A 23590-nucleotide genomic window follows, 5' to 3' on the forward strand; every position below is an offset into this window, starting at 1 on the left:
CTGTGGAAGGGGAGCTGGGAAGGGTTACAAGGAGGGAGTTGAGACAGGCTCAGCTATCAGACCCTACATTGCAAGGCCTGAGGCAGGTAGCTAGGCAGGCACCTGATGCTCAAGGAAAGGGGGAATCTGTATACTGGGACAAAGGGTTACTATACAAAGAGTGGACCCCTGAGGGAGGGCTAGAAGGTGAGAGAGTACAGCAGTTGGTAGTGCCTAGAGCCTACCATCTGGCGCTTCTAGCCATAGCCCATGATATTCCCTTTGCAAGTCATATGGGCATAAAATGTACAAAGAGGTGTATTATGCAGAACTTCTATTGGCCTGGAATTTCCAGAGATGTAACGGTACTGCAGGACCTGTGAACAGTGCCAAAAGGTAGGCAAAGCCGGAGACAAGGTGAGAGCTCCTTTGATGCCTTTGCCTGTGATTGAGGAGCCATTTCAGAGGGTAGCTATGGATATTGTGGGTCCTCTGAGTACCCCATGTTCCACATGGAAAAAGTATATCCTAGTGGTAGTGGATTATGCTACACAGTACCCTGAGGCAGTGGCTATGTCCTCCATTGAGGCAGAGAAGGTGGTAAATGCTTTGTTAGAGATTTTCAGCAGGGTATATTTCCCAAAAGAAATACTGACTGTCAGAGGTGCCAACTTCATGTCAGACCTGCTGGCTTGTCTGTGGAAGTCCTGTGGGGTGAAGTACATGAAGACCACCCCCTACCATCCCCAGACTAATGGTCTTGTTGAGAGGTTAAACTCTACAATCAAGTCCATGCTACAGGCATTTGCAGATCAGTTTAAGAGGGAGTGTGACAAATATTTGCCCCATCTGTTATTTGCTTACAGAGAGGTTCCCCAGGAATCCAGAGGCTTTTCACCTTTTGAGTTGCTGTATGGGCATAGGGTAAGGGGACCTCTAGATTTAATTCGAGATGAGTGGGAAGATGAGTGCGAGTCTCACAAGGAGTCTGTTGTGGCATACATCCTAAACCTCAGGACAAGGCTCAGGGAACTCATGGGCTTGGACCAGGAGAACCTAGCAGAAGCCCAACAACAGAAAAGGTGTGGTATGACAGGAATGCTAGAGCTAGAGAGTATGCTGTGGGGCAGCAGGTAATGGTTCTCATTCCTGTCAGACACAACAAGTTGCAAGCAGCTTGGGAGGGTCCCTACAAGGTGGTAAGAAAGGTAAGTGATGTTAACTACATGGTGGAACTGCTAGGCAAACGGCAAGGGCAAAAATTATACCATGGTAACATGATGAAACCTTACCATGACAGGGAGGCCCTTGTGCTGAGCATTTGCAGTGGATTGCAGGAGGTGTCTGAGGGAGATATGAGGACTGATCTCCTCAGTGAGACTCGGGCTGACAACTTAGTGGAAGGGGTAGCAATGTCCCAACAGCCATATCCTACCCAGGTTCGAGAAATCCAAGCAGTGTTGCAGGAATTTGGGGACATGTTCACTGGGAAACCAGGGTGCACCCACCTAGTGCAGCACCAGGTGGATACAGGACCCCAAAGGCCTATTAGGCAGACTCCTTATAGGGTGCCTGAGAGAGTCAGACAGACCCTGAGGAAGGAGGTACAGGAGATGTTGGAACTAGGGGTGATTCAAGAGTCCCAACAGTACCTAGGCCTCCCCAGTGGTGCTGGTGCCAAAGAAGGATGGCAGAACCAGGTTCTGTGTGGACTACAGGAAATTAAATAGTCACACAGAGTCGGATGCTTACCCCATGCCTAGAACAGGTGAGACCCTAGAGCAGTTGGGTGGGGCTACGTATATTACAACCATTGATCTTACCAATGGTTACTGGCAGGTGCCCTTGACTTCCAGTGCTAGAGAGAAGTTAGCCTTTGTGACTCCTTTTGGCTTGTATGAGTTCACAAAGATGCCCTTTGTGATGAAGAATGCCCCAGCGACTTTCCAGAGACTGGTAGATCATATCTTGGCAGGAGGGTTTCCCTTGCTTACCTAGATGATATTGCCATCTACAGCCATTCCTGGACAGAGCACCTTCAGCATGTCAGGGAGGTGCTGGGCAGACTACAGAGGGCAGGGTTGACCATTAAGCCAAGAAAATGTCAGGTGGGTATGGCAGAGGTCTCCTACCTAGGACATAGAATGGGGAGTGGTAAGATAAGGCCAGAACCTGCCAAAGTGGATGCCATTCAGGCATGGCCTGCACCTGTTACCAAAAAACAGGTGAGGGCATTTATAGGGACAGCAGGGTACTACAGAAAGTTCGTCCTCAGTTATAGTACCATAGCTGCTCCCCTCACAGACCAGACAAGGAAGAACAGGCCAGGTAAGTTAGTGTGGCCCACAGCATGTGAGCAGGCATTCCAGATGCTTAAAGAAGCTTTGGGAGGACCCCCTGTGTTAGCCAGTCCAGATTACAGCAAATAATTTGTTGTGCAGGTGGATGCTTTGAACGATGGGGTGGGGGCTGTACTTAGCCAGATTTCTTTAGGGGGGAAGAGCACCCAGTGGTTTATCTCAGTCATAGGCTCCAACCCAGGGAGGAATGCCATGCAACTGTAGAAAAGGAATGTCTAGCCATAGTGTGGGCATTGCAGAAACTTTAGTCTTATCTGTATGGAAGGAAATTCACTGTTATGACAGATCACAACCCCCTAATATGGTTAAACAGAGCCAGACAGTAAAATGCCAAGTTGCTAAAATGGAGCATGGGGTTGCAAGCATATATGTCAGTGCAGCACCGCAGTGGGAGTAGCAATGTCAATGCAGATGGGCTCTCAAGATGGGGCATGGGGTAGATACACCCAGATAGACCTAACCCTCTCAAGTGGCATTTCTCAAGGGTCACTTGAAAAACTAGCTTGAATTCTCCGGGGGGGGGGGTGAAGACTGGTAGAGAAGGGTGAAGGCTGCCAGCCTAGCCAGATAGAATTTTGCAGATAATTCTGTCATTTGTAAATATGAATGTAAACTACAGGCTTGTTGTCTTAAATGTAAAGAAATGCTATTACATGTGGAATTGGAAATAAATGTGACAACAGTGCACTCTACTGACCAAAGTAATGCATGTGGTGACCCTTTGAAGTAGTGGTGCCGAAAGGTCTAGATGAAGAAATTATTTCTATTTTTTTAACCAAGAGTTAAATTGCTAGATTTAAACATGCAGATGCATTTTTATTGCTCTGTTCTTGACCAGCTGCAAGATAACAAAAGGGAGATGTTAAGAATGTAAATGCAGTTAATGTGTAGCCTGGGAACTCCAGAAAAGTGTAAAACGATGATGCAGTGTTTATCAGAACTGTAATAGCAATTTAAACAGAGAGAATCAGAAGGCATTAAGCATTTTTGTCTTGATCATCCAACTCACAGCCCTGCCTCTTGCTCACATATAAGTTATCTTAGACTTGTGGTTTTTTTTAGGGATAGCTAGAAAGATTAGACTAAGTGTTTTTCTGTGTTGTCAGAACTGTACTACTGAATTATTTTAGGTATTTCTGTGTGATCTGTGAACTCTTAACTAGCACTGACTGTGTAGTAGAAAGTATTGTCTTGTGGTTTTAATTATTTATTATTAAATATTTTAAAACATTTTAACTGTGGCTGGTTTATGTAGAAATAACTTAAGCTCTAGAGTACATTGCATAATTATAGAGTTTACTGACCAAGTCGCTCTAATAAGCCTTGAGACTGTTTAAGTCATGCTACCAATTGGATAATAATATTGCACAGTGATAAATGGACACCCTTTTAAGGGCCTTGCCTTTGAGTAGCTGATAATTATTAGCTGGGTGGTGGCAAGTGGTACTACTGTATAGTCTGAGTAGAAGGGGCACAGTTGGAGAACATGTGGCAGCCTTTCCCAGGAGTGTCTGTGTGGTTGTATAAACTTATCTCAGAGTGTGTGAGTCAGCTACTTGGGCAGGGACACAAAGCACTGGTTGGACAGAGAGGGTGCTGGAGATTTTAGCTTGCCCAGCTAGGTTGAGATCTGGACCCTATAGCTGTGCCAGTGGGGAGTCTTACTGGGGACCTGGAGAGCAAGGGAGTGACCAGCCCCAGACTGACTGTGATCTCTGTGTGCTCTTAAGGGAAATTGCACTTTATTGTGTGTATTTGTTATCCTTTCCTCATATATGAGACTCCCTCTCTGATTTTACTGGTGAGGATTAAGTCTTGATTGCTGGGCCAGGGCACGGGTGTCACAATGATAAATAGTATGGCATTGCTCAGTGCTTAGTTCATAGGTTGGTACTGGGCTATCTGCCCGAAGGCATATATTAGCCCAGCCACGTTGTGCGGTATTCACCGCCCCTTTAGTAGTTCCCTAGACCCTTGTACTAGCAGCTAGTACCCTTGGCCCCTATCTAGTAGTGCTGTTGGTGTGATCCCCGGTGTGAACTTTCTGTTACCCATCCACTCTTCAAGGTTCCTCTTGAAGAGTGATAGTGAGGGGCTCTGTCTTATGTAGATCGGGACCCTGTTCCATAGTAAGGGAAGTCTCTGAAGGAATCTATCCCTCCAGCATGTTCTATTCATTGTTGTGTTGAGGTTTATATCCCTAGAGCGTGTAGCTCGAGTAGATTTGGTTTTGCTAAGATGGAGCATGTTCAACAATTTTCGGTTGGACATGGCTCTGTACGTTAGACAGAGATCGCCTCTGAGAAAGCGGTATGCAACAGAGAACAGTCTTAGCTTTTCACTTCCTTTTTTTTAGTTTATAGCTGAGTTTTGGAGGAATGTTCCTGTTTTCAGGGTTGAGTTACCCCTTCACATGATTTTCTGGCTTTGACCCCTCATACAAGATGGTGAAACTATTTAGAACTTAAACAACCAAACCACATCACTATCAACACATTTATGGCACCAATAATTTAAAAATAGAAGATTCATATGTTACCTGTTTTTCAGAAGCCAAAATAAATTGCTCTGCAAAATAGATTTTTGTAATATTCCTTAAAACATAGCAATTTTAGACTGGGTCTTTGATAGTATTGTCTCTTTTTTTTGGCATTCAGTTTTTCAGTCATGGGAAATGGGACAATTTATGTGTATGCAAACTATATACTAATTAGGTGCCTTTTTTTTTTTTTTGCTAGGCGCACCAACTTATGAAGTCTTTGTACCCTTATCTCTCAGTATGCAGGTACTGAAAACAGGTAGAAAGGCAACTTGGCTCTATGGACAGGAAACATAAAATTTACTCCAGGTCTGTTCCCTGTACTACTAATGGACAAAGGCAGTTCCTAAATACATTATTCCATGCATGGGTCCCTCAGATTATCTATGGTATGATCCTAGTTATTATCACAAGATAATTATTGACCAAAGGATGGGTAAAACTAATCTAACACCAAATGGGGTAGGTTAATTCAAGCACCAAAAAGGAAATTGGCTTAAGATGGCCACAAAGGCAGCTAGCTAAGTACTTACCTTTGAAACTCTGAAAAGCATGCCACTCAACTGTCCAGATTTTTGCAGAATGTCCAGATTTTTGGCTCATATTTTTGGTCTGTTCCTCATAAAATTTGTGGTTTTCTGGCAAATCATTGGGATGATCTGAGGATTGAAGTCAGTAAATAATGACATACATTTGAGTTTAAGACTTCAAATCCTTCAGAAAATGTATGCTAAAACAGATGCTGTTACTCTAGCAACTTAGTTAATAAGAGCAATATTTTAAAATGTTTCTATTTTTTTTTTTGCTTTTGCCCCCCCCCCCCTTTGGGCTTTGTCCAGATTTTTTGCACTAAGAAGTTGAGACTATGCTGAAAAGTAAGTATGGCCACTCAAAAAAATCTGGACATCTAATTAGCATAAAATCTGAATACGAAATATCACATAACTCTTCTGCCTTCGAGTAGAAATTTGGGATTCTACTCAGAAATACTTTTAAAAACAGAGAGTGACAAAAATGATCGAAATATATAAGCACCTTATCAAAGACAGAGTGTAAAATCTGTATACTTTAATGAACTGTATTGCAAAATTTTGCCACACAAAAGTATTTACTGTTGCTTGCTTCTGAGAAGGGACACGTAAGATATTTCTCTTTCTTTAAATTATTGGCGCCACTAGCAGATCGGTCATGCAGCATAGTTTTCTGTGTATTAGACAGTGTCAAAAATCAGACGTGATGAGGAAGATTCAGAAAACTCTGTGAAGGGGTAATATAAATGTAGCCTAAAAAGTTTCACATCTCCAAAAATAGGTACATCATGTACATACCGCTCAACCTCTTCGAGAAAAAAATCCTGGGGGAGGGGCAAAGGTCCAAAAATAGGGCCAATTTTTAAATATTGCTCCTATAAACTTGGAAAGTTGATAGGATACTAGCTTTTGCATTAGCATGTATTTTCTGAATGGTTTGAAGTCTGAAACGCAGGCTTCTGTCATTATTTAGTGATTTTAATCTTCAACGATTTTCCAGAAAAACACACATTTTATGAGGAATGGTCCAAAAATATGAGGCAAAAAAATCTGGACATTCTACGAAAATCAGGACAGTTGAGAGGCATTTTCCAAAATGTTGGCAGTACATACCTACTTTCAGTGTTTGCTACTTATTATTTGGCGTACATCGCTTGTAGTAATTTATTTCTTTGAAAAAGTCCGTTAGCTTAGCAAATGAAGAAAGTACGATACCCAACTACCTATTAATGACTACTAGGGTTAATAAACCGTCTTAGATATATGTCATACCTCTCAACCTCTTAGCTCAAGAAATCTGGACAAAGCCTGATATAATGGGGGGCAAAATAACGACAGGTTTTAAATATTATTCTTATAGTTTGTAGAATAACAGAATTTGTGTTGGCATGCATTTTTCTGAAGGATAATTACGAAGTCTGAAATTCAAACGTGATTTCAATCCACAGATTATCCCATTGAATTGCCGGAAAACCACGGATTTTTGGAAGAGCCGACCAAAAATATGAGGCAAAAATCTGGACAGTTGAGAGCTATTAATAGTAGAAGGCATCTACTACTTCAATAATTGGAGGTATCTGTAGTCACGACATAAGTTCAACTGAGTTTTTTTTAATCAATACTGCGTTGTGTTCTTTATCGACAGTACCGTATCACCACAAATGACAAATTTAACAGGGGACTGCGTCGTACACTGGAAATGCATCGTGTATCTTGACTTGTGTACTGGTCACCTTACTTTTAATAACCCCGCTTAAAATGGCAGTATTCAAAACGGTTAGAAGAAACTCACTGTCTTGACATAACTCACAATGGACAGTTAACCGTGACCGATAATACCGCTTATATCTGGTGCTGATTTGATGACTAATAACAATGTTGGGTTTATATCGCTGCGTGATGTGATGATAAAAAAAAAAAACGCTCAGGCTTACTGCTCAAGCAGTGGGGTTGCCATGGAGCCACTGCCATAGCTGCGAGTTCCTATCGGTGTGACCCGCCTACCTACCGCTCTCGCTGTGTGGCGGGTATATGATAAATGTATTTATTACACACCCTGGGCGAAGAAGGCGTGTCTAGAGCGCCAGTGACGTCTGGAATCGTTTTGGAAGATGGCTCCCACTCAGCGCACCTCAAAGAGAGAATCAGTGGTGGTGATACCGACTCTGCTTTCGATATCGGTGACTTCTTAGCACTGTGGAGGTTCGGCCAAGGGAACGCAAGCAGCTTTGGGAAGACTGGTGATCTTCACATTAGTACTGACAAAGTCTGTCTACCATGAGCTCGGAGGAGGAAGTTAAGCAGAAACTGCTATGGAACGTGAAGAAGGAGGTACTGACAAGTGAAAATTGCTAGTTGTGCTGAGAATTGTTGCATTTGCACACGTTATGATACTCTTAAAAAAAGTTGTGGGTGCTTTTATTGTTTAATTGCTTTTCTTTTTCATTGTCTGTTGCAAAAATGCACGTATCACTGGAATTATGGCTTTTTGTCGGACTTCCTTACGTCTTTGCAGTTCTAAGAGAACTGTCAGAAAATCACACCATACATTAGGTGTTGCTTTGAGGTTTTTGAGTTTAATGTTGCTCTTGGAGATGAACTGGGAGCTGAAAGCTTTAATTGTATTTATTTGCTTCCTTGTAATTGATAGCGCAGTTTGCGTTTTAATTTGTCTTACCATATTTTGTTGACAGTCAGGTGGTTACAGTTGTCCTTTGTAGACGCTGTGTATGTTTTACATGGATGCATATACTGTTTGCACGGCTGCACTTGTTTTATGAGCACTATTAAGAAACTCCGTTTGAGAGCCTGATAATAGCCAACACGGATTTTCTGAATTTTGTTTTACAGAACTTTGTTGGTCTTATGAATGTTACTACTTCCTTATGTAACATTGCATTAAATCGCCCATGTTTCATTCATGGATTTTTTCATTCAGCTGTTTCCTCGCTCGGTTTTTGGAAGGGGTGGTGCGTTGCTCAAAAAGCTCCCCGATCACAGCTGGTTTCAGGCAGTTTGTAAACTGGGGCTGCCTCCCTGGGCACAGTAACGTGCATTACTTGTACTATACATTAATGCTGCTGCTGTGCTGCCTCGGCTGTATTGAACTGTAGAGCCAATTTACATTTTTAATGTAATAATCCATGATGCATCTTACAGTTCAGTAATCAAACATGTCGTGAGTTACTTTTAAATTATTGCATATAAATACAAATTGAATCTTAGGCTGTGCTTTATTTTACTAATAGAAAGTGTATATTGAAACGGCTGGGCCAGTTAGTATATTAATTGTAAGTAAAACGGCTAGGGCAGAAACTCTGCATTTGATATAAAAAAGATGAAATCTACCATTCGTTTTTATTCTCTTTATTCAGGGCAGTCTATTAAATAATATCTGGCTTTTGCTAATTCTTAATGGTAGTCTGTTAAATAACTTCCTTTGCTCAGAATATTTCTTTTTCCTTTTGTGCATTTAGATACTTAAAATAACTGGCTTTGTGTGTCATATTATTGGTTTATATGCTGAATAAATTCCTGCCTGACGCTTAATTTGTTAACTAGGTTGTTAATCTGGAGCACTTTTTAGTGGTGACTTGGACCTGAGGCAGTAAGCATGCAATAGTACATTATGCAGCAGGTAAACAGTAAATCAAACAGTAGTAACAAAGTTTAGTCTCTGTTTTGCAGTTTTTGATGATTTCATTAAGGGTATACCAAAGATTAAAGCACATTGCCACTGTGTAAATATGAATTTCTTCAGCTGTTGGTTGATTACTGGTGAAATAAATATCTGTTTTTTTTTTTTTTTCATTGCGTTAGTAGTTTTCATATGCATATGTATATATTCATTTCTTTGCATTGTAAACTTTATATTTTTCTTGTTGATCTTTTATTAGTAAATTTTGTATATGTCCAGAGAATTTTTATGCTGTTTTGTCTCCTGGGCCTGCCTTGACTGTCTGGCCACATCAGATGCCCTACTGACCCATTCACTCCCCATCTTCACTCCATGGATGCGGCTCCCACATCACCCCATGGGAAATTCTGTTCCTTTGAAGACTAATAACATTTCAATGGTCTTTTTGTTTTTGGGTACATTTGCTCACTGATTTTTAAATTCTAGTATTGTCTTAATCTTTAGGTATATATGAAGGTGATTAGAAAATGTATTCATTAATAATGGCTTGTCTTCCTTTTGTGATCGCAAATTAGCAGTAGTCCTACGCTGTACTTTGGCGTACATGTGGTGTGTGTTTGTTGAAGTTTAATATCCTACACTGGCTGCAACTAGTGGGTTCATGTGCTTTGCTTCATGGAATGTTATCAGTTTAGTGCAAACAGTTTTGGTAGTTATTTTACGGTAGAAGAGATATTGGTACATTTTATTTCATAGCTTCATGGATTACTACAAGACTAACTGCCCTTGTGGGCCATTTTAAGCCTAGCCAGTTACCCCATGTGAGAATCAAACTGTGCACCTTGTGTCTGTGAGGTAAACACCTTAACCATTATGCCAACATATTTTGATTCTTCATAGTGCATGTGTGATCAAACTAGCAAACCATAGATGTGCTCTGAATGTGTTGCAACTAGTTGTTAACAGACTGTTTTGCACAGAAACACACAAAAAGGTCTGCAAATACATTTTGTTGACTTTGAATTGAGTCTCTGTGTGTAGACCAGACAGAGTATTGACTGCACAGCTAGAGACAGAAGGCAACAACAAATAGACTCTATTTTGAAAAACAAGTATTAGTAGTGGGGTATTATTGTAGTGCATTTATAATGCACAAGGGGCACAAAAAAAAATTGAACAATTGCAGGGGTGTGGGGAATACAGCACGAAAAAAGAACAGTAATTTGGATTATCAGATTTATAATTTTGCTGTACAGCTGTCCAATTTTAACTAAATCGAATAAGCTGCTTGGGTGCTCATATAGAGGTGTCTTCAGCAGGAGAAAGGAGCCAATATTTTCATTTAATAGAACACCAGATCAGAATATTTTTTTCTAGAAACATTTTTTTTCTAGAAACATTTCCTATGTATATAAGGATATACGGTAAGAGAGGTAATAGAGCATCCAGTATTTTATTTATGTTGAATCAGAATTCATATGGGAGTACGTTGAAGGACCTGAATGAGATCCTTGTAGGAAACAAGGAGAAATATACAAATAACTTTCAGTGAAGAACAGTATGCAAGGAGGGTGTTTATTTTCTAGTGAAAGAGATGATCTAGGACTAGAAGGCATAAGTTGAAGTGGAGAGGCATTTCAGCTGGGAACTGAGTTGGTGACAAAACATAATTTCTTCTTTGCCATTCTGAAGATACTAACAGCTGAAACATTCATTACATTTTGAGGATGTGTGGGTTAAGACATAGGGGCAGCCGCGATGGTGCAGTGGTTAGCATTGCTTCCTCACAGCAAGAGGTTCTTCAGTCCGATTCTCGGCTAGGGTGACTTCTGTGCGCAGTTTGTATGTCCTCCCTGCGGTCACGTGGGTTTTCTCCCACATCCCAAAGACATGCTGCAGGTGGACTGGACACTCTAAATTGGCCCTAGGTGTGAGTGTGTGCCTTCTTTTGAGTGCCGGGCTGGCAACTTGACACAGTAAAACTCCACTGCCAATTGTACTGCAGACCATTACTCCTCTGTGGCAACCCCTAAAGAGAAAAAATAAAAGGGGAAGTGGGTTATGACACAGGGGAATGTCACTGTGTGGGGGCAAAAGGTATTAAAGTTCTAGGGAAATCATGTGATCATACAAGTTTGAGTGGCCAGAGTGGCTGCACCTTTGGCCAATAATGTTTGTATATTTTTGGTTTACAAGCTTCGAGTCACAGTTCTTAGAAACACAGGACATAATGTTGTGTCAACAAAAAGAGTTTTAAAGCAGTAAATGAAGCTACTGAGTTGTACTCACTGATTGTAATTATTTCTTTTCTGTAGTGCATTTGTATTGCAGCTATGTGTGTCATATTTAAAGGAAAACCGAAGTACATGACACATTGTGTATAATTTCAGCAGATGTGGAGACTACAAAGCTGTTTGAATGTACTGTAGAAGAAAATGTTATAAAAATGGCACTTTGTGGACAAATTATAGGTGTCTTAACTGTATTCTGTTCCCTGTCCAAATATGTGTTATTTACCTTTGTTGTGGTACTGATGGAGATATTGAGACAATCGTCTCTTGAGTGATCAAATGACTGGTGTGTGTACCTTATAGTAATTCTCTATCTCGCTGTTTGTAATTTAGAGAGTGTAAAGATGTAAGTGTAACAGACTGTATGCATGCAGGAGGAAGAAATATGTCAAATAGCAATGACAATGCAGCAGCCAAAATATTTTATTAAAAATAATAAACCTAGTGCCTCTGTCACAACTGGATTTCAGGTTGATGTTTAAGGAGAGCACTTACCCACACGTGTGTGAGTGCGCGCTCGTGTGGGTGTGTGTTCATATATGGATTCATGCCTTGTTTCTTTGAAGTAATTTATCCCCCATTATGTGTTTATCTAAATTTACTCTAAAGGTGATTGGAATCCATTTGCTTGATCTTGGCTTATCGTAGCTTGTAACCTCTTACATGAGGAAATATGCTTTCATTTTGTGGTGTGCATTTGTTGTAACCTGGACAGAAAATAACTTTTTTTTTATAGTTCAAAGCATTTTAATATGTGAGCTCAAATCCAATTGCATAAAGGCAGTATCATAAATTGGTTTCACTGGTTTGGTTTATACAGGTTCTAAAACAACAGCTTAAATCCACCCTAAAATATTATCACCTGTCCAACTAATAAACTGTGCAACTTTACCACACCTATAGTTTGAAGTAGGCAATCCTAACTCTGTCTACTCTATTTGCAATATCTTGATAACATGCATTTTATTAATCTCATATGCTTTGTAAATAATGTTGACAGTTTTTATTTTGAATTGGCAAAAACATATTTCTGTTCTTTTGTTTTGGAGCTTTTCTCCCCAGCCCTCTGCTGAAAATGGGCATTAAAGCTTCCAGACTGACTTTCCTGGTAAACAAAAGCAAATATACAAATAAAAAAGCTGTATGACAAACTTCTTTTTTTTCTGAAGCACATACCATCTAGATGCAGCTTTAAGTGCTGCCGCTAAAATTTAGTGTACAGCATGCATGCAGTACTACCCCCTTTCGTCTTATAATAAGAACTCATTGCATTACTGTAGTTTTAGTGCACGAGCATTTGATTTCCAGTAAAATAAATTTTAAAAGCTTGGATCTTAATATGTTTTCATAAAAAAAGTATTAATACACAATACAGCTGTGGTTAACCATGGAATGTTTTCAGGCTAATTTTGTCTTTGCTAAGAAGGTCTGGGTAGGCTTTCAGTCCTTCACTGAATCCTCGGTGCTTTTTTGCCATTTTCAAAAAAAACAAGGTTTCAGTATCATGAAATATATTGACATTTGGCTAAGTTAGGTTATACCTTGTAATGCATAGACTGTTATAACAAATAAATGTAAATTTTGCAGAGAACGCCCAACTTCAGTCATAGCAGGTGCAAGTACAGGTTCCTTATCTGAACCTTCAACTGTCTGCAGTGCCTATTACAAGAAACATGTAGAATGGCCCCCACTGCTCATTCTGTCTTTTGTGAGTTTAGCTTTGTATTTGACCAGTATACATTTATGAAGGTAATACTTGGTATAACTTAAGGTATAGGTCCTGAACAAAACTCGCGCAGTCTTGGGTTCCATTTAGGACATTTATAGTAGCTCCACTCATAAATGTTGCACCTGTCTGCAAAACATTTCACATTGGTCTTTTGAGATCATTTAATTTTTTTTCTCAAATTCAGAAAAAAACATAGTGGAAAACTCTGCCTTTATGGCATAAACCCTTTATTCAGGTGATAAGCATATGGATAGTAGATTGTTACTAGGATAATGACTTGGGGGGTCCTTTCTAAGCCTAGCCAAGTTTTTCCAAAAGAATAATGATGTCATATATCTGAATAGGACATTGAGAGCCAGGCATTTTTAAGCTCTCTGTCCGTAAAGGGCATGGGTGCCAGGACTGATTTAATTTCCTGTTACCCATCCACTGGTCTAGGTTGCACTTAAACTGGGGGAATAAACAAACATTGCCATTGATATTGTCACTGAAGATCTAACTTAATTAAATGAGAGCTTAATGTTGTTTTTTTCTTTGTCTCCATAGCTTTTCTGTTCACATCTTCATTCTTTCCTTCAAGCAGTGGCGGCTGGTGACTTCAAATTAAAGGGGGGGGGGCTGCAGGAGACATCTGTATGGGTGTGGCCAATGGGAGGGGTGTGACCAACTCGAAAAGGGTGGAGCCACAACAACTGGAACTTTAAATACGCTGCCCTGGGTGACCAACCATCATTATGAGAGTCCAGTCAAGACAACATGAAGTGTAGAAGGAAAAAAATATTTAAATGCATTGGCTACGTGACAGCTATGTCTGGATGGAAACAAAATGGTTGTGAGGCATGAAAAAATGAATTACTTTTTAAATACATTACTGGAATGCCAGTCAAAATCAAGTATATAAAAAAAAAAACAAGCAGCACTCAACTCAAACCACTTCTCCTTGTACTGCAGTTCTAATTATAATTTGTATTCAGCTTTATAAAAGTACCAAGTAATATGCTGAAAGAAGCAATCTCTGTGATACCCCCACTTGTAAAAATGTTTCTTATCCAAAAAAGACCTGCTGCCTGACAACAACTATCCACTTGTTTCATGGGGAAGACATGATCAAAGTAAAAAAATGAACAGCGAACAAGAAACAAGCTCAAGATAAATTGCTTAAATAATTACTGTACAGGGTATGGACCACACATGATAGATTGGCATTCTGTTTAGTTTATGGGTAGAGCCTGCAAAGATGACTGCAAGTCTCCAACAAATGTAATGAGCTTCTGAAAATACTGTTATCCTGCCCTTTATTACAAATACTGTCCTATGCATTTCAATACCCAAGGCTTATACATTATCTAGTTATGTAAATATTCTCTGCATGGCGACAACAAAAAGGCTTTCAATGCTGGTAATTCTTTAACAGTATGCTTATTAAAGCTTACTTGCATCTTACAATCTGTGACAAGTGTACCTGATGGTCATTAAAGCATTGTTACTTAAACACAGAGCAACAAGGCACTGCGACATCATGCAATTTCTGAATAATAAGCATAAATCAACAGTATAAAAATATGACTGAACCAGAACATTCTTCTAAATCAAGGACAGATGAAAAGCCACTGTCGTACTTGTCTACCTTGGATGGGGGAATACTCTGCACGCTTACACTGCATAACTGCTCCTTGCCTAGCTTGGACACATCCAGAGTCACTACATGGGGGAGTGGGGTGCAACAAGTATGTCACAATTTGATATGTCTCTGGCTGATGGTGATGGCTCTGAAACTCATACCTCTCAACCTCGGAGCAAGAAATCTGGACAAAGCCATACACATAAGTGGGACAAATGCCCCAACAATAAGGACAATTTTTAAATATTGCTTTTATAAACTTAGATAATAGAATAGCAGTAGGTCTTGCATTAGTATGAATTTTTTTGAAGGGTATGAAATCTGAAACTCAAATGTCTGCCATTATTTTCCAACTTCAGTCTTTATGATTTGCCACTAATTTGCCAGAAAACTACAATTTTATGAAAAATGGGCCAAACATTTGATGCAAAAATATAAAATTGCTGCACAATACAGCTGGGAACCTGTCAAAGAAAGGACACTTTTTAATATTAGTACCTTTAACTTGAGCAGCTGAAGAAAATCCTACATGCATTTCTGAAATAAAACTTATCTATAACTCTGATAATTACAGTTATTTATAATTGTAAACCCTCCAGGTTTTCTTCCAAAATTGCCATTTTGCGGAGAGATTTTTAAGGGGAGAGCAACATTTTGAGCCAAAATTGAGAGGTTTGGCTATTCCTAATTCCTATAAAGTGATTTATTTGCACGTACCTCTCAACCTCTTAATGCAGGAAATCTGGACAAGGCCAAATATATTGGGGGGGGGCATACAAACAGTACTAAAAATTGCTCTTGTATAAACTTAAACAGTTGATGGAATAACAGGTCTTGCTTTAGCATGCATTTTTCTGAAGGTTATGACATCTGAAACTCAATGTCTGTCATTATTTAGTGACTTTATTCCTAAATGATTTGCCAGAAAACCACAAATTTTATGAGGAACAAACCAAAAATAAGCAAAAATCTGTTAATTCTGTAAAAAATCTGGACAGTTGAGAGGTGGAGTTCAGCCGGGGCTGTCTGTTTGCTCCCCCCCCCCACACAAAATCATGGTCAAATAGAGCCTCTCACCTGCAGCCATTCCAATGTCCCATTCCTTGGTTATTTCGCCCTATTTACCATGAACACTGTAATGTGCATACTGCTTTATTTCTGCAATTATTTAATTTTCATTTGAAAGTTTTATTTTGCATTGTACAGCACAAACACAAATAGATGTCGGCTAAACAAAGCAATGCAGTCTCTCAATGAAAATAGACTTGGCATTAAAGCTTCTCTGCCCTTGAAACTCACATTCATTGAAACAGAATTGAAACCCACATTCAAAGAAAATACATTTTGCCAGTGGCAGATAAAGATTAACTTTGGGCTGTTTTCAAATCACAGGCCCTTTGCACACGAAACATACACATGCTCTTTGATACACCTTCCTGATTGTATTAAATTATATTCCTTGTACAATACAGTACAGTTTTAGAGGGCATTTTAAGTTTGTTTTGAACATTTTTCCAGTAAACAATGAAACAAAATGCATGCACCAGTAATGCCAAAACTGCTCAATTCAGAACATTTCCATCATAAAAGTCTACTCAAACTTCTACAGTCCACCAGTATCAGTAAATATGCACAGTCTCTGAAGAAGTAAAAGTCATCTAAATAATTCCACATTAGAGCACTGTAACTAATGAAGAGGTTGCTGCTAGCAAACAACTTTTTATATTTCATTGTTTCATCTATAAATAAAGTGCCTGTTGCCCTTGAGGAATAAATTGCTTATGTTACACTAAAAAAATAAGCTAGTAATATTGCAATAGGGAATGGATGGCAAACAATAACGGGTTCATAGTTACTAGGTATCTTTGCCAAAAAGGACTGTAGCATCCACCCCCTTTACAATACAGTACAGTATCAGCAATGCATCTACCTACTGTGGGAGTAGAACCCACAGCCTTCTGCATCAAAAGCAAGTACACTACCTGTTGTGCTATTAACAATGCAAGCAGACTCTGCATAAGCAGCACTAAACTTTTTTTGTTCTTGTAAAATCTACTCAACGCTCAGCTGTATCTCTGAACTTTGCAGCATGAGAAATCTAGAAAAAGCCAACATTTATTTGGGGGGAGGGGGGAAAGCCCAAAAACCAGGGACACATTTTAAACATTGCTTGTGTAATGTTGAAAAGTTGCTAGAATAAAATGCTGTATTACCACCATACATTTCACTGCCAAGTGTTGAACCCAGGACCTTGTGCAAAACAGTCAGAGCATTATACCACTATGCAAAATCAGCTGTTTTATGAAAGAGAGGAAGACTGAAACTTAAATGGCTACCATTTAGTGAATTCAGTTCTCACCATACCTGTCAACATCTTAGCACAAAACACCTGAACAAAGCCAATAATGGGAGAATACAGCCCTCAAACATATTCAGTGAATTCAGTTCTCACCATAGCTCTCGACCTCTTAGCAAAAACACCTGGACAAAGCCAGTAATGGAGGAATACAGCCCTCAAACATATTCAGTGAATTCAGCTCACCATAGCTCTCAACCTTGGCACAAAAAACCTGGATGAAGCCAATAATGGGGGAATACAGTCCCAAAAATAGGGACAAATTTCAAATATCCATCTTATAAACTTAGAAAATTGCTAGAATAAAAGTTTTTTTGTTACCATGTACTTTCTGAAGAATATGAAGTCTGGAATTCAAATGCCTGTCATTTTTATTTATTTAACATTTGTTAACCAGGAAAGTCTGACTTGGAACAAAAGCCAATTTTCAGCAGAGGCCCAGGGAGAAACACTCCAGACAGAAGAGGACACCAGAGCACCCAGAGGAAACCCACACAAACACACAGACGACATGCAGACTCCACACAGAAAGCACCCCAGCCAAAAATCAAACCAGAAAACCTGTAGCTGTCAGGCAACAATGCAATCACTGCACTATTGACTGTGTAAAGAAACAAAAATAGAGAAACCACAGATTTTATGAAGAACAGAACAAATATGAGACATAAATCTGCAAATTTTTTACAAATGGTGGTGGGTAGGGAATTCAGGCTCTTGCCACACACACACCAGTACCTGTTCCCAAGTCCCTCTGCAGCACCTGAATTTAGTCCATTTGCACCTACACCATCAGTCCTGTCCCTGGCAAGCTAACTGTCCTCCCAGCTGGTTTCCCCGGGAGAGTAGACTCAAGCCTGCAGACGATGCAGTCCAGAGTTCTTCTGGTGGGATCATCTTTCTATTAATTCTAACAAGCTTAAATAAAGTAATTTAAAAATTAAATAAAACGATAAATGGAACGTGGCTTTTCTTGTACTTTAAGTCGTGTGCATCATTCCAATTATTTGTTGGGGTTTTTTTTTTTTTTTTGAGGTCATGTAGCATGTGTGTGTGCATACAGAAATACAGCGGTACTTTAGGTGTGCCTATTTTCTCTCTGAAATTGGCAAAAAAAAAAAGATACGCCAATTATATTCTTGTATGCAGGGAATTTCTACTGCAACAGTTTTGAAAAGTGTATAACATGAAGGTTTATGATAGGGTTTCTGTTCATAACCAACTTATGCACTCAAGACATGGATGGCAAGAAATTCACCTCAAAAAACAAAGCTTGCGATGTGATATTGGCATCCATGTCAAGAACACATGGTTATGATTGGTGACCCAATCATAATTCTTCATAGTGCATGTGCTACCTTTTGCAGAAGCGTGTTTTTTCAAAGCATTTGAAAGACAGTAAAACACTTGCGGACAGCAGAAAGAAACTAACAGACACTTCACTTTGCCACTCTTTTTATAAGTGAGACAAATAACAGTTTTGTAAAGCTGTTGTACCTTCTGCCACTGTTATTTGCCAGCTGATACAGTCTACTATTACTCCCTAGCACAACACCTGATCTTAACTGCACTTACGATGTGCTTAACAAACTTTTATTAAGCACCCCAAGCATTGTTAAGATTAGGTTTAACATTATGCTCCTGCTTAACACGTTTTTTTTTTCTGATTTTCAGAGCATAATCACAGTGCTCCTTGCACTACAAAAGTTGTTGTGTACCTTTCAAAGCTCACTTCGTTCCAGTCTCAAGGTGAATTTCTTAACATCCATGTCTTTGTCATGATTGGAGGCCCATTCACGATCCCATTACATTATGATTTAGTAGTAGTGCACAACTGGGTGTGGGTAACACAGGATTTATCCAGGGTTGATCATGAGGGCGATGCTTACCTTTTCGTAATAATGTCATTACATAAGTGCACTCCAGTGTTTTTTCGTGGCTCTTGTGTTTGAAGGGTAGGTGGTTGGTAGCTGTGGGCAACACATCTTAGCCTCTGGCCACACAGAACTGAGTAACAGTTGAGCTATTTGAGAAATTGCAGTTTTGGTGGTGGTGGTGGGGTTAGGCTATAGCAGCTTATAGTCCTGGAGCTTTCATGAAACAAAGATGCTAGAATTTTTTTTTTTATGTATTTAAATGTAGTGAGCAGTTTTGTGCTATTCAGAAGTGTGGAAAAGCTGTTTTTAGCTTAGTCACTAAGAAAATTAGTTTTCCAACAGGCTTTTTACCATGGAGGATGCTTGACTTACAGTGTGTACGCTGATTGGTCTGTCCAATTAGCGTGCAAGTTTTTGAACTCTTAAGTATCTTTTATTGTATAATTGACCATAATGGCCAGATATCTAACCTGATCAGTTAGCTCACTGAAGAAGTTTTGATTTTTGGATGAGATGCAAAGTAGCCTGGATCTATTAGACAAGACTGTTTTGTTCCCTAAAGAGAAGGGCTAAAATTTTGAGGTATTGAGCTTCACTCTACTGGTATTGAGCCAGCTATGAGTTGTATACCTCTCAACAGTCCAGATATTTGCAGAAAGTCCAGATTTTTCTTCAAATGTGTGGTGTCTTCCTCTTGAAATTTTTGGTTTTCTAGCAAATTATTAATGATTGAAGTCACTAAATAGTGTCATATGTTTCAGTTTCAGACGTTCTATCATTCAGAAAATACAAGATAAAGCAATACCCGTTCTAGCAACTAAGTTTTCATAAGAGCAGTATTTAAAATCTGTCCCTGTGCCTTTGCACCTCCATTGTTTTTGTCTTTGTCCAGATTTCTTGTGGTGAGAGGTTGAGAGGCGTGATGAGGTGTTTTCATTATTGATTGTTGATTATATTTGCACTGATGGTGATCTTTTTAAGAAAATGATCTCAAGATAATCTAGGTCATTGGTTTTGTTTTCTTCAATTTAGCTGCACTGTGTTCTGGAGTGGTTACATTTTCATGTGGTATTTAAACATACTTTGTAGCCACCAGACTTCTCTGTATCTTAATAATGTCTGTGTTGTTTGTAGAAGACTGAGATGGATACCTCTCAACGTCTTGGCACAAGAAATCTGGACAAAGCATAAAGAGATAGGAGGACAAAGGCCCACAAATAGGGACAGATTCTAAATATTGCTGTTATAAGCTCAGAAAGCTTATAAAATAACAGGTTTTGTGTTGGCATGCATTTTCTGTAGGATATAAAGCCTGAAACTCAATTGTATGTAATTTTTTAGTGATTTCAATCTTGAGAAATTTGCCAGAAAACACACATTTTATTTGAAACGGACCAAATATTTAAGGCAAAAATCTGGACGTTCTGTGAAAATCTGGACAGTTGAGAGGTATGCTGAGATAAAAGATAAATTTCATTGAGTTACTTTCCACACAGTAATGCAGTACATAGGTCTTTGAGTAGAATAAGAAGTAAAAGACAATATTTAGTTATTGCATAATTTTGTCAGTTTTTGCTTCAGGCCCATCTTAAAATGTCATACTGTTTTCGAATAGTATTCGTGTGAAACCATTGTATAGGTTGTTGCATTAATAGCATGCATTATCATGCTTTGAAAAGAGCCTTTGAGACATTTGGCAGAGGAAAGGGAATTCCTCCATAGTGAGAAGAATGAAGGTAATGTCCTGATTTTATTGAAAAAGGTTATAGTTCTGTAGAGAGAAGATGGTGTGGGTACTGTGCTACATAACAATAGCTTGATGGCTAGATTTCTGCTCTGTAACTCTAAGGCTGTAGGTTCAATCCTGACCTCCAATCAATTTTTTGTGATTTGCTTTTGTTGCCCATCACTTGAGTACTGCAGCATGCTGGCTGATTACCTACTCTGAATTGTCACTTAGCGCGTTGCACTTTGTCAGACCCTTTTCATCATTGACATACACCCCAAGAGCAAGGGTAAGTATGCAACAAAGAAAGGTACTGGAAGATCATAAGGCTGTAGTTTCTATTTCCACCCCAGGCGGTTGGCTTAATTTTCAATTACTGACACCACAGTGCAGCATTAGGAGAGGCTGTACTCTTGAAAGTGTCATCCTTCAGGTGAGAAGTTTAAGTTGAGGTCCCATCTGCCCAACTTAAGGGAATTTCCCGAGTCAGTATGAATACCACGTTTGATCTCCCATGAAAAGAGACTGCTGGCCTAGTGGAACTAAACCTGGGTAACAAAGGGTAAATTTAAAATAAAATAAACAAAAGTTCAAAACTAACATAAAATATAATTAACTTGCCCCTTTGTCTGCATCTACCTCAACATTAAATGGGAGAAAAGTCAAATGAGATTGTATAACTTTTGGGCGTAAAGTCAAATGGGGATTGTATAGCTTTTATTTTATGTAAAACACACATATATCTACATCTATAAAGTACATGTATGACTAGAAATACATCTAAATTTAATGTTGGAATTCGTGCAAGTTGCAAAAGTACGATTAGTTCTCAGTCTTTAAAGGCAGATTTTTTTTTGTGGGTTATTTAAGGAGGCCTGTTTATTGCAGTAAACACATGAGGTGACCAGGGTGTGGGATAAATATAATAGTTAAGGAAGGAGAGAGAAATTAATAGTAAGGAGAGAGGAATGTGGAGGGAGGAAAAATGTGAGGTTTGGTTAGGGGCGGAGCAGACTATGGTGCAGGGGTCTATGTTTATCCATTGAACGAAATCTTCACCGAACAGCTATTCGTAGAACACTAAACATCGAACATCCCGTTTATCTGACAGGCATTTCGTTGTAAGTAAAATCACTGAGTATTTATACCTGCCCAGTATTGTGGACATCCGATGATACTGTGAAGTAAAACTGAAGAAAAGCTATGTCCGTAAATACACCTTTTAAAGTGCACACTGCTTGATATAAACTAAACAAAACCTTTTATACATTTTGCTTTTCCCTACTGTAGTGCAATCTCTTGAGTTGGTATATTTAGTTAGGGGTGGGTGGGGGGCAGCCGTTGTATAGCAGGTTTCTGTACGGGGCAATAATTCTGCAACTGTATATTCATATCAGCCTGTTTTAGTGTTGTGTTTACGTTCGTACTACGTGCTCTTTTCTGGTTGGCCAGGTATGACACTTCATTGATTTTACTTATGATGATATGCCTGTTCGGTAAATGGACCATTTAATGTTTAGTGTTTTGAGTAGCTGTTCGATTAAGATTTCATTCTATAGGTAAACATAGACCCGTGGTGCATTAAAGAGCGTATTGAAACAGTTACGGAACAAAGGGTAGAAAAGAGGAGAGAAGAAAAAGGGGAAGAGTGAAGGGGACCATAGCTCTCAACCTTCCATCTCCAAAATGAGGAACACTTGCCTTCATAACGTGGAACAAATGGGCAAAATGTGGAACACATACTAAGGGTTTGCTAACAGCTTCAACTAGGAAGGTCATAGGATTGTTAAAATATTCTGGTTTTACTTATAAAGAAGATCCTTTAATGAATTAACATGATTAATTTCTATTTACCATGGATTTCACTTAAAAAAATTCCTAACACTGAATGTGTGACAGACTCTTTCAATGTGGAACGTTGAGGAACGTGAACTTTTTAAGACTCCAAATGAGGTACGTTCCTGGTAATGGGGTACACTTGAGAGGTATGAAGGGAACAAGAAGGGGAGAAATGAAGTAAGTCCTGGCTGATTTGTATTGTGGAGTATAGCAGCTACAGCTGGAGGGCAGAGATGAGGCAGTCTGCGTTGCTAGTGGACCAAGGGCAGTATTGTTTTTGTGCATTGCTTTTTTAATACCTAGGGCTTCTTGAGTTTAGCTCTGTTGTAGCGTCCTCATCTGGGGGAGGCCATACGATGGTAGTCCGGTTGAAAGTGCAAGACCTGTGAATGGAATTCTTGGAGAAGTGAGACTATTGCAAAGGTGACAATATGTATTCATAACTCCAGTTGTGTTGTACCTCAAAGTATTCATTCTTAGCATGTACATGTAAGAGCAATTTGGGGGTGCCACAGTCCCCCCACATAAGGCAGAGGGGATGGGTAGAGCCTTAGTGCAAGAACAGTTTAATGGCAAGAGACTGAGTTTTGAGGTTCATGGTTTACTTTTTTTAATGGCACTTTAGTTGGGGGATTCACAGTTCTGTATCTTGCATTTAAAATAGACAGCCAGCGTGATGTTTTCAGCAGGTTATGTACAGTGGGATTTGACAGGGAAGGAAATGTATGGTAAGCAGTGAAAGAAGGGAGTAAGTAACTTTTAGTGAAGTGGAACATGAGCTTGAACTGTAGCATCAAGTAGCAGAGATTGATGGGTTTGGCCGAGGAAGCATAACTACTACTACTATTGCAAGAGACAAACTCTGGAAGGAAGGAAGTGATGAGGCAGAGTATTGACAGTGGGACTGAGTAGAGGCTGAAGGTAAAATAGGGGTAGTACAGCTGAAGCGAGGAAATGTAGTGGATAAGGTGGTAGGAGACGGACGATGGAATATTGTGATAGGAAAGCACAATGTGCTGGTGAGATTGGTGTATGAGATTTTTGTGGGTGACCTCTGATGTGGTGATATGTTTTTGACAATTTTAAAGCAAACGGAGTTTGGGAAAGAT

At 39.4% G+C, this 23590-nt stretch overlaps 1 protein-coding gene across 2 annotated transcripts in view; it reads left to right on the top strand.

Annotated features, from left to right (window-relative positions):
• Positions 1-7494: 7494 nt before the first annotated feature.
• The window catches only part of SGSM2 (small G protein signaling modulator 2), a 1814022-nt gene continuing 1797926 nt past the window's right edge, over positions 7495-23590 (top strand). For both annotated transcript variants that reach the window (XM_044054411.1, XM_044054410.1), the window contains exon 1: positions 7495-7739. In XM_044054411.1, the coding sequence (XP_043910346.1) occupies positions 7686-7739 (54 nt within the window). In that variant the 5' untranslated portion in view covers positions 7495-7685. The remainder of the gene's footprint in view (positions 7740-23590) is intronic.

This window comes from Protopterus annectens, chromosome 13.part0 (assembly GCF_019279795.1).
Source record: "Protopterus annectens isolate FY-2018-M chromosome 13.part0, PAN1.0, whole genome shotgun sequence".
NCBI lineage: Eukaryota > Metazoa > Chordata > Ceratodontiformes > Protopteridae > Protopterus > Protopterus annectens.